General features: G+C 40.2%; 2 protein-coding genes across 6 annotated transcripts in view; one reads left to right on the top strand and one right to left on the bottom strand.

Moving 5' to 3' along the window:
- Positions 1-2,329, bottom strand: part of PCMT1 (protein-L-isoaspartate (D-aspartate) O-methyltransferase) — a 46,968-nt gene extending 44,639 nt beyond the window's left edge. Inside the window, exon 1 of one of the 3 annotated variants that reach the window (XM_087865579.1) lies at positions 2,080-2,329. In XM_087865579.1, coding sequence (XP_087721705.1) covers positions 2,080-2,308 — 229 coding nt within the window. In that variant the 5' untranslated portion in view covers positions 2,309-2,329. The remainder of the gene's footprint in view (positions 1-2,079) is intronic. The other 2 variants (XM_045805335.2, XM_045805336.2) reach the window with 2 other exon arrangements.
- Positions 2,330-4,600: 2,271 nt separating this feature from the next.
- NUP43 (nucleoporin 43) lies at positions 4,601-17,189 on the top strand. Of its 3 annotated transcripts, none has more exons than XM_045805333.2 (9): positions 4,601-4,773; positions 5,094-5,216; positions 6,115-6,192; positions 7,410-7,590; positions 9,221-9,356; positions 10,346-10,497; positions 13,109-13,231; positions 14,171-14,425; positions 16,257-17,189. In XM_045805333.2, the coding sequence occupies exons 1-8, from the start codon at positions 4,654-4,656 to the stop codon at positions 14,398-14,400; spliced, it is 1,143 nt and encodes a 380-aa protein (XP_045661289.2). In that variant the 5' UTR covers positions 4,601-4,653; the 3' UTR covers positions 14,401-14,425; positions 16,257-17,189. The 3 variants fall into 3 exon arrangements, with proteins under 3 accessions (XP_045661289.2, XP_045661288.2, XP_045661287.2); XM_045805332.2 differs by lacking the exon at positions 16,257-17,189 and adding an exon at positions 15,656-16,178; XM_045805331.2 differs by lacking the exon at positions 16,257-17,189 and having other exon boundaries at positions 14,171-15,469.
- The last annotated feature ends 242 nt before the right edge of the window (positions 17,190-17,431 follow it).

The following is a 17,431-nucleotide window of genomic DNA, read 5'->3' as shown; positions in this document are numbered from 1 at the left end:
GTGAATCAACAACATAATCACACTTTAATCTTTTTCTAAAGATTCAACTAGAAGCCTTTAAGTTAGGAAGAATACACAACAGTGGAATAACTAGGAAAAGAGAGAAATTTTCACATTTTGTGCCAAGTGAAATTCTCGTATGAGAAAATATTACTTTTATAATAAACTAATAAGTAAAAATGAAATCTACTAGCTAGAATTCAGCAAGAAGTTGAAACATTGCACAAGTGTTACCAGAGGCTAAACAATTTGAGTACTCTAATTTCCTACTACAAATCATAGATACAGTATAAGACTAAATATTTGCAATATCAACATGTATGTTAAATGTTAAATATTTATTATTAAATTTTCTGATAGAAAAAATCCTTAGAAATTCTAGCAAGGAATAATAACACTGCAATAAAATTATTATAAAACCAGTGGGGAAAGAGGTAGTCTTGACTTACTACAAGTTTGACCCAAAAAGGAGAGTCATTAAGAGCCTGATTACAAATTTCTGCCATAGCCAAGTGTTTACTGTGATAACTTACCAGTGGAAAATTACTTAGTCACAATTTGTGCATAGAATGTTTGGGATGTGTACACTAAAATGGTAGGCACTAGATCATTTTAAGAAATATTATTAAAATATTTACAACATATTGAGTTTGTGTAATCCATGGGAACCTAAATCACACTTAAAAATACTGCCTCAGCATATAAATGTCCACTTCCACTCAAATATCCTTCCATAAAGTGAACGCTGGCAATGCTTGACAGAATTTTGAAAGCTAAACATTCTTCATTACTAAAAGCAAAGGACACAATTTCAAAATTTTTACATACCATAAAAAAAAAGTCAAATGACTAATATTAAGTACTAACCATGTGCCAGACGAGGATGTTTATTTCTCTCACTCACCTTGGTATTCCTAGCACAGATCCAAGCACATAATATATATTTAATTGCATTTATGAAAAAAGGAATGAGTATTAAGTTGAGAGAATTCAAAGATTTAAAAAAACATGTCCTAGCCTTCAAGGAAGTTACAAATCGAATTAGGAAACACGACAAACACAAGAAAAGCTAAATAACATATGACAATTAAAAATACCACGTGGCAGGATACGATTATTTGCAAAGCTGGTGGCAAACGGAGTGCTTTAAATTCTGACTAGGTGAGGGTATCACGGACTGCGGTCCTTCTGGTCTCCCGACCAGACAGACAGCAACACTCTATCTCGATTTAAAAAAAGAAAGTAAGAGCACTCATCCCACCCTAAATTATCATGAAAGTTAGGAATACAATAACTAAAGAGAATGATATAAAGAAACTGCCTTGAAAAAAAGTTAGAACATTCCACACACACAATCATTTGTTGGATCCCAGGACCCCTGAAAGCTCCTGAAACACAAGTCTCTCAGGAATAGCATCCTCTTATTATTTCTTCCTCCGCCCCCCACGAAGATTTCCACTGGACAGCCGCCCCAGAAATTTCTCCCAGCATCCGCAATGACAATACTCTCATCTTTCCCTCCCTCCCCTCGCCTGTATCAGACGGTGGCATCTCCCTCCTGAGGAAAAAACGGAGGGCGGGGAGGTTGTATAGGAGGGAGAGAATGCTTGCAGTGAGGCCGATTATTAAGGAGGAGGAAGGCAAGACAACGCGGGGGTCGAGGGTGGGGTCCCCTCGGATCCAGCCCAGCCTCTAGGCCAGGCCAACATCTCCCCACCCCGAGGGCACGCCCCTCGCCCGCCAGACCCGAACGAGCCGGCGGCGGACTCGAGTGACAGCCCCACCACCTGTGCCGCAACCCCTCCCCCAGGCCCGTGGGGAGACGCCTGCCCCTGCCCCACCAAGAGCGGCCCGTGGCTCTTTCTCTACCCTTGCAGTCCACGTCGCCGAAGAGTGACAGGTCCCTGGGGGAGGCGATAGCAAGCGCACGCCGCTCGATACTGCTGGTGCAACACTGCACCGTACCCTCCAGCCGGCACGGGGCGGGGGCGTAGACAGAGCGTTCCGGACGGCCCAGGGGGACCCAGTCCAGGCCTAGCCTGGCCCAGTTGCCCCACACTGGGCGGGGGTGGCACTTACTGCGGAGATTGTGGATTAGCTCCGAGTGGCTGGCGCCGCCGGATTTCCAGGCCATCGCTAAGCACACCCGGAGCAGGTACAGAACCACCTTCAGCGCGGCGACGGTGCCCAGCAGCTTCCCCAAGAGTGAGACCACCTCCCACACGGTCACCGCCCCGCTTGCGTCCCCGCTGTAGTCTCCGCTGTGACTGCTGTCGCCGCCGGTGCCGCCACTGCGCGCTCCCGGCATCCCCCGCGGCACGCATGCGCTCTGTGACGCTGCGCGGCCTCGGGTGCGGCGGGGTGGGGCTGTCGGCAGGGGTGGCCTCGTGCCCCACCGCCTGCGCCTGTGGCTGCTGCGGCTGCTGCGGACGGGCTGCGAGCCCGGGCTGAGTCAGCGCCAACGTCGCCGCCGCCGCTGCTGCGTGCTGCCTCTCTGAGGCCTCGGGCTGTGCACCTCCAACTTGCTGAGTTTGCCCTGCTGCCAGGCGGGGTGGGCCCTGGCGTGGTCGGTCGCGTGCCTGGCTGCGGCCTTGGTCACCGAGGGCGGTGGCACGACGGCGAGACCGATTCGTGCCGCCGCTTCTGCCCGATCTGGTTACGCCGCGGCCGGTAGCTCCGTAGTCGCAGCTGAGTCAGCTGTTGCGAGTCGCGGGTCTGCTCCTATAGCTGTCCAGATTGTTAGACGGTGGGCTTCCTCCGTACTCCTCACCCAACCCAGTTGTCTAATATTTAGGTCCGTTAGAGTCAGAGCTCCGTGTGGTGGAACCTGAATACTCCTAATAGAACTGGAGGGCAAAGGCCCTCTCTCACCCGAGTACTCGAGCCGCAGGTTTTGTGACACGTACATCAGTGTTTGGTTAGCAGAGACTTTGGGACCCTGGTTTGTTCTCAACTCTAAAGCACATACTTGGAGAGTGGAAGAACGCCATAACAAGGACGGGTGGGTGGAGCGTGGGAGTGCTTTGCTCCTGCAAACAATGCAATCGGCTAAAATTACCACAGTATCTAATGGAGAATGTGTTATTTTCCCAACACAAGTGTGCATTTTCAGCTAATTAATCCCCACAAATTCCACCGTTAGACTGGACACCAGCTTTATCGCTATCAGTCCTGCAAGACAATGAGTTCGGGAAGCTGACAGGGAGCATTGCCAGTCACATCCAGCTTGCTGCCTCCTAATCGGAACTGAGACTGACAGAATCCAGTCATCATTTAGACCAATGAACTTTTAAGAAAGCAAACGAAGCAATGTCGAAGACCTCTACGCTACTGCATGCGCAGTGATTTTCAAATTCCAGTTTTCATCAGATTTTGTCAAATGTGACAGTCAGTCTACTACCACTCCGAAATACACTTGTACATTAACTGTTGTCTGGGATTCTGTGACATAAATGAAACCACACCCAAAAAAGTGTTCTTTATGAGACTGTTGCATTGCCTACTGCCATAAGGAAGCACCTCAGTGTTCTTTAATATTAGAAATAAAATTGTCAGTTTGGGACTCTACTGGTTTTCTATCTCATCTCTGCAGTTACTAATATTCTAGTTAAAAGAACAAAACCAGCCTACTCTCAATAAGAGCCTGATAAGTCTCTCTAAAGCTGACCTAGATGAATTCCATCTACATGTGGTGCTTCCATAAGCTGTGGCTGTAAAATAGGACTACCAATATCCGTTAAAAAGAAGAGATAATGGCTCCTTTTAAAGAAACAACCAACACACAGTTATTTATTTTTTTTAAAGATATCTTTTGTATGCAGTAGGATTTACATTCTAATTGGGGAGATCTGCATTAAAAGAAAACAGGCAGTAGAGGGCAAAATATAAGTACTATTCTGGTCTAGATGTCAAGTGCTATGCTTATTTAGATCATCATGGGCTGGAGCAATCAGGAGAAGATAGGGGAAGGAACTGGTCCTTGAAGGATGACCAGGATTCTAAGAAGTAGAGAGGAATAAAAGGATTTTGTAGGTATTTCGAAGCACAGAAGCAGGAACCTAGAGCACTAATTCCTAGGCTGTCGACGTTACATATCAAACTGATTAATTACATACATAAATGAATTGAAGAAGGTTATACAGCTAGACCGTGGACGTCAAAACTAGAATTGGAGTTTTAAGAATTCCAACTCCAGGCTCTGATACTGTGTATTACCAACTTCGAAGTAAAGTATTTGTTTGAGAGACAAAGAGGGAGAGCTTTAGAATAAGTCTGTACAGTAATTAAGGTGCTTCTGTAAGAATTTAAGGATTTTCAGTATTTTCAAAGGGTGCTGAGATACAAAACTGAATGCTTGGGTGTAGCTACTAGGTGGTTTCTCTTGCATTGATTTTGTTTTGCTCTTAAATGTGTTTTACATTGCACAATTATTGCACAAATGCACCGTTTCAGTGTTCCTGTAATAAGGAAGGGCGCCCCAACTTCCTCCCGCGTGGGGGTTGACGGTACCCGCGTTGCCGAAGGACGAGAATTGGCTCTCGGCAGCCACCGTCCGCCGTGTAATGTCCGGCCCAATCAGGACTCCGCGGGAAGGGGCGGGACTCAGAGGCGCGCGCTGTGCTTCTTGCTATACCTGTCCCGGTTGTTTTTGCCATGGAGGATATTTATGCTAAGTTTGTGTCTCAGAAAATCAGCAAAACCCGCTGGCGACTGGTACCTCCGGGGAGCCTGCAGACCGCGGATACCTTCGCTGCGGGCTCTTGGGACAATGAGGTACCTCCGCTACCAGGCGGGAAGCTCCTGCTTTCTTCCTTTCTCCGGGAACCGCGCCGCTGGCGGTCAGCGCGCGAACTCTCGCCTTGTAGCTCTTCTCGCCATCTCCGTCCCCCAAGTCCCCGTCTCAAGTTCGGTTGTCTGGTTGGTACCTCAGAGCCATCGATGATGTGCCTGAGCCTCGAATTTCGTGTTTTAAACTGTCACCTTCCATTTATCTGAGATGATTTTAAAGCAAGGTTGCATGAAGGCAATGCAGATTTTAATGTTCAAGAGTTTGATGTATATTTCATCTCAAGAGAAAACTTTCTGCTTTACAGGAAAATTATGTTTCACTGTGGTCTATTGGAGATTTTGGGAACTTGGATTCTGATGGAGGGTTTGAAGGAGACCATCAGCTATTGTGTGATATCAGACACCATGGCGATGTAATGGATTTACAAGTAAGTCTGTCTAACATCCAAAAGCTAACTTTTAAAAAACCGAGAGTAATACATTTAGAGATGCAAAGGACCTTAAATTTTGTCTAGTCTTATTCCGGGTTTACAGGAAACTGAGTTGTGTGTAGGTTATGATTTGCTAATATTAATTATATAGCTGCTTAATAGCAGAGTCAGAACTGGGGAAGGGGATGTGAATTTAATCACAGTTTTTAAAATCCTGATTTGTTTATTTGTTTGTTTGTTTAATTAGTTGGCCATCTGTGTGCCAAACACTATTTGGGGGGGCTTTACAAAAGTCCAACGTAATTTTCATCAGGAGCTTGTGAATCAGGTGTTTTATGTCACTGTGGAACAAGTACTGTGCAAGGCACTTCACATGGTTTTGCTTTTTGAATTCTTATAACAACCCCCTAAGTGGAGATTAGTTCTTCCATTTTAAAGGTTTACCAAGTCTTCAAGAACTTAACTTGGGAAAAAAAAAAAAAAAAAAAGAACTTAACTTGGTTAATGTCTCAAAGCCAGTAAAGGGGGGGGGGGAGCATGGAATTAAGTTTTCAAATCCTGGTCTGTAGGACTTCAAAGTCCCTGCATTTTCTTCTATAGAAAGCTGCCTAACCCTGAGAATGATTATTTTCTAAACCTCTATGGTAGTAGTCCAAAATTAAACCAGTTCTAGGTGAAAGAGTTGAGGGGAAAATTTTTGTTATTTATTCTTTATGAAAATCCTTTCATTTGTGTAGTGGTTTTGACTTTTCAGATCCATCATCACATTTTATTTGCTTAGCATTTATAGGCTCTTTGCATTTTAAAATTGTTGTACTGGTAATTGAGTTAAACAAATGGGCTTCCTCCCTATCGATATTTCTGAATTTATAACAAACAAGAATTTTCTATTTAGTTTTTTGACCAGGAAAGAATTGTAGCTGCTTCATCAACAGGATGTGTAACAGTTTTCCTTCACCATCCGAATAACCAGGTAAAGAATTTTTGCTTGCAAACTGAATTTATATTTTAATTATTTTTAAGGAGGCCCAAACCAGACTATATATAATAATGACACAAATAAGTTTCATACTCTCAAAATATGGAGGGGGAAATATCATATTACCTATCTTTTAATAGATTAATTCTCGAACCAGGTTTGCGTGAGCTTTTATTGAAATTAGATATCTCTTAAATTCTGTTAGTCCAGAGCTATCAGTATGGTTTTCTGGCAAATAATTTTCCTGTAATTTTCTCTTCTAAGTTACTATTCTGATCTTTCAAAGAAAGAGCACCTTCTAGCTCAGGTATCATGAAGGAGAACAGGAACACCTACTTTGTTTCTGTGGATAGAACTTAGGTTTTAATTAGAAGAGAGGATGTACTATATGAAAACTTAACATTTTTTTCAGTGCCTTTCTTGTGTATTAAAAGCCTAAGTGCTGACCTTCATAATGATAGGGCAGTCCTTTAAAATACCCCCATTTGTAGTAACAGTTTTAAGTTGCTGGAAGAGAGTGCTTATTTAGATTTTCAGGCTAATAAAGGTCATCTTCCTAATAGACATGCCTAGTAAATATAAGACCCAGATCTTCTTAAGTATTTTTCTTAATGGTTTCAGTTAGAAAACACTAGAGATTTATTTCTTAGATGTAGGCTAATTCCATTAAGATTTGGAGTTGCTTTTAGGAACGCCTGGGTGGCTCAGCCAGTTAAGCGTCTGCCTTTGGCTCAGGTCATTTTCCCAGGGTTCTGGGATCAAGTCCCATCTGAATGAAACAAAGTATTTCACTTAAGGCTCCTTGCTAATAGAGGAGCTTGCTTCTCCCTCTGTCTGCGGCTCCCCCTGCTTGTGCTCTCTAGCACGCCCGTGTGCTCTCTCTCTCTCTCTGACAAATAAATAAATAAAATCTTAAAAAAAAAAAAAAATTTAGAGTTGCTTTTGAACACACAACTATCTGATACCTAAACCATTTCTCTAAGTTTGAGATATTCTTGAATAGTGTTTTTTTAATCTAATCCAGTATTTACAGAACTTTAATGGAAGTAGTTTCTAGGCTTTAGTGCCCAGAAATACAAAGGAAAAAGGAGAGGGTTTTTCTTTTTCTAGGAGGGTATGAGACAGAATTTTAAAATACTCCTTATTCAGGGAAAAGTGCTAGTTTTTAGGGCTTTGCTTTGATTCATCATATTCTCATTTCTGACACCTAGACTCTGTCAGTCAGCCAGCAGTGGACAAGCGCTCACTACCACACGGGCCCAGGCAGTCCTTCCTGCGGCAGTGCACCGTGCACAGGTGTTGTGTGCAGTAACCCAGAAATTGTCACCGTCGGAGAAGATGGTCGGATAAATCTCTTCAGGGCCGATCACAAGGAGGCAGTGAGAACCATAGGTAAGAAAAATCATACTTCTTTTGTTATCACATCATAATTGAGCAACTACCATGTGCTAAGCAGACCCAATGCTAAGTGTTTGAAGGATGTAAAAATATACAAAGTAGGATCCCTTTACAAAACAATATGTCAATAAGGTGTATATGAATGAGTGACTACACAGTAGAAACTATTTTGGGGTTTTTTGGAGGTTTTTTTGTTTGGTTTTGGTTTTGGGTTGTTTTTTGGCTGGGGAGGATTATCAAATAAAGAATGGAGGAGCAAGTGGCAATTAACTTAATCTAGGTTCTAGACCATAAATAATACTGAGTGATGGCACACCAAACAAAGGGAATAACATGGAGGAAGGATAAGTCCATTTAGAGAATGATAAAAAGTGTAGTTTTCGATACTTACATAGAAGAGGTGATAGATAAAGCAAGAGAAGTAAGTTGGGGCCAGGTTGTGAAGAGTTGAATGCACAGCTACAACGGTTACATTTTATTAGGTGGGCTGCTAAGGAGCCATTGGATCTTTTCGACTGAGGGGATGATACACTCCCTGTCATGCTTTAGAAGGCTTATTCTAGTCTAGTAGTTCTCAACTATGCCTTCCACAGACTTACCTGACAATAGTTTTAACAACCCACCACCCTAGACCTCCTGAATCAGAACCTCTGTGGATTCAGCCCATGAATCAGTTCTTTGTATTTATTATTTTTTTTTTAGTTCTGAAGAACACTTATTTAACGGTTAAGGACCATTGCCTGGAGTTCGGAGGAGTGTCACAAAACGAAAAGACTAGAAATATATGTTAAATTATATGGTATAAGCGTAAACCCTCTAGGTAAAGAGAGTTAATGAGGCTGAAGATGAAGAAATTTCTTTTTAAGATTTTATTTTTTATTTTATTTATTTATTCTTTTTAAAGATTCCACTCATTTATCTGAGAGAGAGAGGAAGAGGAGCACGAGAGAGCGAGCACGAGGCGGGGGGGAAGGCAGAGGGAGAGGGAGAAGCAGGCTTCCCACTGATCAGGGAGCCTGACGTGGGGCTTGATCCCAGGACCCTGGGATCATGACCTGAGCCAAAAGCAGATGTTTAACTGACTGAGCCACCCAGGCACCCCTTAAGATTTTATTTTTAAGTAATCTTTACACCCCATATGGGGCTTGAACTTACAGCCTGGAGATGAAGAGTTGCACGCTCTACCAGCTGAGCCAGCCAGGGACCCCTAAAGATGAATAGATTTGAGATGAGTCAGCCAAATGATAAAAGTTCAGAATGAGCTCTATAGGAAGCACTGGGGTTTGGAGGTTCTGGGTTAAGCACTAGTGGGAGATATAAAATTGGATATAGAGGAACTTGAGTAGCTATATCAGCAATGGAGGGTAACAGTCTTAAGTGGAAATAGAGAAATAAGTGAAAACTCTGCCCTCTGGAAAACAGATGTTCTGTAAGTAAGATTTTTCTATCAAAATCTATAAAATCTATAAAAATGCATATATTACTGTGCATTTTTCTATAGAAATTAGACTGAATTATTTAAAAGTTCACTTGCAATATTTCAATCAATAGAAGGAATGGCATTTAAGAATTTTATGGAAAAGTAAAGCTTATTAACACATACTACTGTTTTCTTAATTTGTAGACAATGCAGATAGCAGTACACTCCATGCTGTAACCTTCCTTCGAACTCCTGAGATTCTTACAGTAAATTCAATTGGGCAGTTAAAAATATGGGATTTCAGAAAACAAGGAAATGAGCCCTCTCAAATATTATCACTGTAAGTTTTCATTTGTAATTTCAGTAGTGTAATGCAAAATTAATTTGTTCAATTGCTTATAGCAACTGACTTTAAACCATATTGTATTTTAATTGCATTTGAAGAGAATGATCCCTGATTAAATTTGGTAGAGCAAGAATAATTTAATGGGCTTGGTACTGCTGTGCTGCATTTAGTAAATATTTGTCATATTGATTCAGAGCCTTTATCTCTTTGAAGTTTATATTATTTAATGGGGAATTTATTTTTTTTATTTTTTTAATTTTTTTTAAAGATTTTATTTTTATTTATTCGACAGAGATAGAGACAGCCAGCGAGAGAGGGAACACAAGCAGGGGTAGTGGGAGAGGAAGAAGCAGGCTCATAGCGGAGGAGCCTGATGTGGGGCTCGATCCCATAACGCCAGGATCACGCCCTGAGCCGAAGGCAGACGCTTAACCACTGTGCCACCCAGGCGCCCCGGGGAATTTATTTTTACTCAGCAAATCATTCTACTGATAATAGGTACAGTGCACTCCAGATGTGATTGGGTAAAAAAATACAATCCAAGATATTTTTTCTGAGCAAAAATCCCCATTCTATGTGGGCAGTTTTCTCTTCTAAGAATATAGAATGTGTCAAACTGGGAAAGTAACTATATAAACAAAGTATTAAATAAGGTAAAAGTAAAGAACATGCTGTTTAGTTGTACATGGTGTTTTTAAAATGCCAAGAAATGGAAATATGTTTGCATATCTTACCATCAGATTATCATGCTCCTTATGTCTCCAAATTGAAGAGGGAATAACTTTGGCTCTAATTCCATTGCACAATTCTAATATTTAGAAATATATTTAATACACTCAATTTTTTGACATGATTTAAGTTCAGCCAGTAGCTCCAGCCACAAAGTTATCATATAGTTACTAGAATGAAGCATGTTTCATGGATTTTGCAAAGATAAATCATACCTCACAACATGTTTGATGTCACTGTATCTCCCATAAAAGGACTGGTGACCGAGTGCCCCTCCACTGTGTTGATAGACATCCCAACCAGCAGCATGTTGTAGCTACTGGTGGCCAGGATGGAATGCTGAGTATTTGGGATGTTAGACAAGGCACTATGCCTGTGTCTCTGCTGAAGGCTCATGAAGCTGAGAGTAAGTACTGTGGATATACATAAGTTTTTGTTGGGTAGTAATGTGATATATTGTAAGCAGCTTTCCGTAATGATACATACAGATCATTTTACATTGTAGCTTTTGGCTGAATTATATAAATGTATAATAATTAATCCCTTTTTATTTGACACTTAAGTTCTTCAACATGTTTCATTTTTCTATCCAAAACCACAGTGATTATCCTTATATGTTCATCTTTATGTGCTTATTTTCTTAGGATAATTTTTTAGAAGTACAGTTGGTTCACCAAAACAAAGCTGTGGTACATGTTATCGAACTGTTATACATAAAAATAATACTAGTTTATATTGCCATACTCTGTATAAGAAGATGCCCTTTTCCCATGCAAATAGAGGCTATTGTTAATATTTACCAATCTGTGTGTTTCTCAATTTATTGTACCTTTTTTTTTTTTTTTTGACAAGAACAGTGTATACAGGATCTTATCCCCTTTTTTGTTCATCTTTTGATTTTGGTGGGGATTTTTTGACTAGACAGAAATATTTCATTTTATCACTGTCTTTGATACCATGACTGGATTATAGTTTTAAATTCCGACTTAAGAGAAGTTTATGTTAAGCCTTGCTTGAATAAAAAGTACAGAAGTAGAAACATACTAGTATTGTAACGTCTCAGTTTAAGTTTCATGTTATTACCTTGGAAAGATAAATGATTTTTAAGATTTTATTTAAGAAGCAAATTAAAGGGTAGAAATTTTTTGCCTCTTATAACTATACCGGGGGTGGGGGAAGAATAAAAAATAGGATATGTCCTCATAGAATCTGATGTTGGCTAAGCCAGTGGTAGTAGTATTACAAACTTTCAGATCTCTTCTTCTAGTCCCCCCTTTTTAACTACCAGCCTGTATTGCTAAGCAATACATCAAATGTAGCAGATTGTAATGTATTGTTTTGATTCATTCTGACGCTTGGCTAGAAATGAAATAAGATGTTTTGGTATAGATTTGTTTTCTACTTTGAAAAATACTTAAGAAACTAGGTTTGTACAGTCGACTTATGGTTCTACAGGCTATTTTCTTTCAGGTTTTTTTTTTTTTAATGAAACAGTATGAATATATTTTCCATAGGGATTTGCCCAGAAGAAGTTCTCCTGAGGAAGATGACCTTTTAATGTTTTGTGGCATGATGCTTAACTGTGGTAACTGTCAGAATGAAAATTGCCACTTGCAAGCATGTGCCTCCTAATACCTTTTATGCTGTGTCCCGGGCACCTTCTGTGCTGCCTCTTCAAGGTTCTAATCCAGAATCACAGAACCCTTGTTCACAGACTACCTGTTTGATTTGCATGCTGCAGAGAACCTCCGAAGGCGTCCTGGCCAGTCATTGGCCTCCATTTGTCTGTTGACACACAAAGTTCCCTTAAAATTTAGAACTCGCAGGGTCCTCAATCCCAGATTGGCTTCTTTAAAGCCCTCCATCTGAAACTGAGTCCAGATTCTGGGAGCATTTCTAGGTTTTAGTTTGTTAGGAGCTTGTTGCTATTTCTGTCATATATACCAGAGGTATCCAGAATCCTGGCATGAAGCAAAATTGAACTGCTGCTTAGAAATTCATTTGTATGTTACTTTTATGGTCTTCTCTCTGTTTTTCCAGTAATATAACCTTCATATATATATATATATATATATATTCTTTTAAGATTTTATTTATTTGAGAGAGAGAGAGCAGAGCGAGAGAGACAACATGAGCAGTGGGGAGGGGCGGAGGGAGAAGGAGAAGCTGGGCTCGATCCCAGGACCCTGGGATCATGACCTGAGCAGAAGGCAGGTGCTTAACCAACTGAGCCACTCAGGCGCACCTAACCTTCATATGTTAATGACACACGAATTGAAAATAAGAGAACTTACCAATTTAAAAAAATATTTTAGGGACACCTGGGTGGCTTACTTGGTTAAGCATCTGCCTTCGGCTCAGGTCGTGATTCCAGGGTCCTGGGATCGAGTCCACATCAGGCTCCTTGCTCAGCAGGGAGCCTGCTTCTCTCTGTGCCTGCCGCTCCCCCTGCTTGTGTGCTCTCTCTCTGACAAATAAATAAATAAATAAAATCTTTAAAAAATAAATTTTGGTAATTACCCCATTGTCATATTTTTATTTTTTATTTATTTTTAATTTTATTTATTTGAGAGAGAGAGCATGAGACGGGGGAGGGTCAGATGGAGAAGCAGACTCCCTGCTGAGCATGGAGCCCAAGGCTGGACTTGATCTTGGGACTTCAGAATCATGACCTGAGCTGAAGGCAGTTGCCCAACCAGCTGAGCCACCCAGGCACCCTGTCATATTCTTCCATAAAAAAATGTAATAGGTCAAGTGATTAGCATTTATTTTCATTCACTTGCTGGCCCAATACACAAGTAGATTTATTTGGCTTCTCTAGCCTATCTATGTGTTATTGCCATTTGGAGAATTACATTACGTCTTTTCTTTAATTCTGAAGCCTTTGATTTTTATCACAGACTTGGGGTTTGAAGGTGTGTGATGGAGGTTAATGGAATATGATGTCTAGAGACAGGGTCTTAATGTTTGTTCAACTTTTCTGCACAGGAATTAGCTTCTTGGTTCTTATCTTTTAGTGTGGGAAGTTCACTTTCACCCATCCAACCCAGATCATCTATTTACTTGTTCTGAGGATGGATCCCTCTGGCACTGGGATGCCTCCACAGACGTACCTGAAAAATCATCACTGTTTAACCAAGGTAAAAGGATTTAATGAAGATTCTCGTGTGTAATTTTGTTGTAGTTTTTAATACCACATTAGAAATTCTCAGATTTTTTTTTTTTAAAGGTTTTATTTATTTGAGAGAGAGACGGCCAGCAAGAGAGGGAACACAAGCAGGGGGAGTGGGAGAGGAAAAAGCAGGCTCCCAGCGGAGGAGCCTGATGTGGGGCTTGATCCCAGAACCCCGGGATCACTCCCTGAGCCGAAGGCAGACGCTTAATAACTGTGCTACCAGGCGCCCCAGAAATTCTCAGATTTTTAACATTAAAGAGTGGTAGAATGTTTCCATTCTCCTGCCTCAGGGTAAATTCTAGTGTCATAGGATTTGAAATCTGTCAGCTGCTTACTGCTATAGTGCCGATGACTACAAATGCCATAAGCTGGCTAACTTCTCCCAGCCAGGGGTCTTCATGCTACATTTCCGAGACTTTCCATTCAAGAATCACCAGAAAGATGGTCAAAATCTCCTGCTTTGCTTGAAGACTTCACATTTGATATCTGTAGTATCCTATGGAAATATGAGTATTTAATATCACTGAATAAGCTTTTGGTCAAAAATGGTGATGTGTGATAATGGAGTCATCACCCTGATAGTCTGAGAATTAAGTTTCAGTCCTAGCCTTTTAAAAATATCAATAGAGTTGGGGCGCCTGGGTGGCACAGCGGTTAAGCGTCTGCCTTCGGCTCAGGGCGTGATCCTGGCGATCTGGGATCGAGCCCCACATCAGGCTCCTCCACTGGGAGCCTGCTTCTTCCTCTCCCACTCCCCCTGCTTGTGTTCCCTCTCTTGCTGGCTGTCTCTATCTCTGTCGAATAAATAAATAAAATCTTTAAAAAAAAATATATCAATAGAGTTTCAGATGTTTACTAACATAATATTAGTCTTGAAAGATGTTTTCCTCTTTTTGTCTTGCAGGAGGAAGAAATAGTACTTTTTTGTCTCACAGCATTAGTAACCAGGCTAATGTTCACCAGTCTCTTATAAGCTCCTGGCTCAGCACTGATCCTGCAAAAGACCGTATTGAAATCACAAGCTTGCTTCCCAGCAGGACTTTGTCTGTGAACAGTTTGGATGTTTTAGGTCCTTGTCTTGTTTGTGGAACTGATTCAGAAGCCATTTATGTTACTAGACAACTTTTCTCATGAAAATACTGTAATTACAAGATTTCAGGTAAAGCATATTGTTAGCCTTTCAAAGTACAACTTCTATGCGGATTTTTATTATTGGAAAATGTGAAATTTGCAGAGGAAGCTTCAGTAAACTGTTGATAATATCGAAGTCCTGTTTTGGCTTTTGTCAGTCGAATGTTCTCATAGTTGCAGAGTGAGAGAGATGACCAATGGCAAGACAATTGGAATCTGTGGAAGAATATCATAGGGATCCTTCTGCTGATGTGTACACTGCCTTCATACAGGCTATTCTGTAGAACATGCTCTAGCTCGTGGAACCTGCTTTTCATTTCTAATGTTATGGGACATCATATTCTCCAACCACCAACAGGTTCCCGTTCTTTTTATTGACACTGGGGGGATATTACCCCTCCCTGGGGACCCTGGCCAGTGTTTTTATCCTTTTTATTGTAGATATTTTCTTCAATCTTTCCACATTTTATTTCCTTAATAAATTAATAAATTTCCTAACGAATTGAGTAGAGCAAAGATGACAAGTTGTTGTAGTGTTCCCATTTTTTTAAAAGATTTTTTTAAAGGAAAGTGTTTTGACAGGTTCTTCTATTAGAGTAGGTTTGAACAGAACTCTGCCAACTGCTGAGACCCAACTTCATTTCTCTTGAAAAAGGAAAAGTACATTTTTCCTAAGGATTTTTGCTTTTATTTAGTTTTACAACATGGTCAAAATTGCTGAACTGGACATTAAGGTTTGATAAGTTTTGATAAGTGATCTGACTTCCAAACTAAAATTTGATAGATAATGTTTGAGACTAGTATGATGATATGGTTAAGAGTAAAGAATATTGTTGTTTTTGTCCTTATCTACATGTTAATGATAATCTAACATGTAGGTGTTTTCTTTTGTTTGTTTTTCAGTATAATTGACACAGTGTTACATTAATTTCAGGTTAATGTGTAGGCTTAAAAATTTTGTGACATTGTCTTTCCAATGTTTGTTAAATGTGTTATTGAACGTGAAGACCTTAATGACAAATCACTGTTATTATGCTATTAAAGCATATATTCATTTACTTTATAATTCCAATGATAGTAATTATGGTAAAGTTTTGTTTTTCTGTCCTAATAAATACTTTCAATTCTTTTATGCCACCTTACCTCGGGGGGTTTTTGGTTTGGGGTTTTTTGTCAACATTCTAAAATGGAATACATATATGCAATCTGCTTTCTTCTTTTTTTTTTTTTTTTAAGATTTTATTTATTTATTTGACAGAGACAACAGCGAGAGAGAGAACACAAGCAGGGGAAGTGGGAGAGGGAGAAGCAGGCTCCCCACCAAGCAGGGAGCCCCACACGGGGCTCGATCCCAGGACCCTGGGATCATGACCTGAGCCAAAGGCAGACGCTTAACGACTGAGCCACCCAGGCGCCCCTGCAATCTGCTTTTTTATGTAAATTTGACTCAAAAATGTTTGATAAAATTAGTAACTTGAATTCCAAAGAATCAGAGAAGGAAAGAAAATGTTGCTATAGGAATTTTTAATCTTTTATAGTTTTATTGCTGAGACTAATTTTTAAGACTTTGTTATTACAAAAGTAACTCGTTACAGAAAAAAAAGTCAAGAAATTTTTAAGTACTTATAATTATCAAACAGACAATTAATAATCTTTCATTCCCTTTTCTATCCATCAATGTGTGTATAATTTATTAAAAGGAAATACATCATGTTATATTTATGAATATACACTCCCCAGCAGTAATCACATGGTTTCCATAATAAAAACATAGCTGCTAATTTTCCTTTGACTTATTTCCCTTTATATGAATGTCTTGCTGCAGCCTAAGCTTCAGTGTCCCTTTCTTTACTTTCCAGGCATGCTCCCATTCCATTCAGCAGACTAACATCCTTGCTCTGAGTGGGCCTTGAGTTGATCTCACTCCTGGAAGACTAGCTCCTGGGGGGCACATTTTTCATGCACAGTGAGTGGCAAACTTGTGCCTCTGCTTTCATCTACATTATATGCTGCCGAAAAGTTTGAAGGATTCATATATGTTGTTAGCACCCTCTCAGCTTCCAGCAGCAATGCATACAGTTTCCCTAGGTTGTTATAGTAAATAATTGGTAGAGGGAGGGAGGCAGATGTGTAGATTTAGAATACTAACTTGGGCTGTGAACAAGTTTCAAGTTTGAAGCTTTGCTTTGACTTAAGAGTATTTGTAACCATGAGTAAAAGAAAATACATTTGGATGGTGTTACATTTCTTATCAATTGATGAATTCTGCCAGATTTAATAAGAAACATAAGCTTTATGGAGTATAAATAAAAACCTAATTTATAAATTTGTTTATTATCACTGCCTTTATTCACGAAACTATCAAATAGTTTCTTTTGAGGGCTGCAGGATCACAGAGGTAGAAAGCACTTTGGGGAGCATCTCTAACCCAAATTTAACCATCACTTCCACAGCATTCCCAACAAATTATCATCCAGCCTATACTTGAAAATATACTGTGATCAAGTTTCCCATTTCCCAATGCAGCATCCCCTCACTTGACAGCTCTTACTGATACCACATTGTGGCAGGGTTTTAGAGTATGAATGGAATCTGAAACAATCCTGTAAAAATAAGTAGAATCATATTGTGGGTTAATGAAATGATCATGTGAACCTCCTGCAAGACAGCCAATCATCAATCAGTTTACTGAATTTACATTATGTTGGGGTGCTTTACTATAAGGTTTCACTAAATAAATTAATTTTCATATACTGAACTGAAATTTGCTTTCATTTGTCTTCCTTGGAAGCCACAAAAAAATCCTTCATCACGTATCCAAATATTCAGAACTACGTATCATAGCTTTTTGGGGTAAGCTTTTTTAATCCCTTCAATGGTTTCTAATGGGCAAAGTTCTCTTTGCAGCATTTCTTGCCCTTCTTGGCTAAATTCCAAACCTTCCTAACTCGTCTTAGGTGTCATTTTCTCCAGAGTTCTCTGCAGCATTTCTTGCCCTTCTTGGCTAAATTCCAAACCTTCCAAACTCCTTTTA

This window comes from Ursus americanus, chromosome 11, assembly GCF_024610735.1.
Source record: "Ursus americanus isolate L20-20 chromosome 11, mUrsAme1.1.p, whole genome shotgun sequence".
Lineage (NCBI taxonomy): Eukaryota > Metazoa > Chordata > Mammalia > Carnivora > Ursidae > Ursus > Ursus americanus.
The sequence above is the reverse complement of the archived record's forward strand: the minus strand, read 5'-3'. Positions and strand labels throughout refer to the sequence as shown.

Coding starts and splice junctions, on each gene's coding strand:
- NUP43 (XM_045805333.2), top strand. CDS start 4,654: ATGGAGGATATTTATGCTAAGTTTGTGTCTCAGAAAATCAGCAAAACC. Junction 5,217..6,114: donor GCGATGTAATGGATTTACAA/GTAAGTCTGTCT, acceptor TTTTCTATTTAG/TTTTTTGACCAGGAAAGAAT. Junction 6,193..7,409: donor TTCACCATCCGAATAACCAG/GTAAAGAATTTT, acceptor TCTGACACCTAG/ACTCTGTCAGTCAGCCAGCA.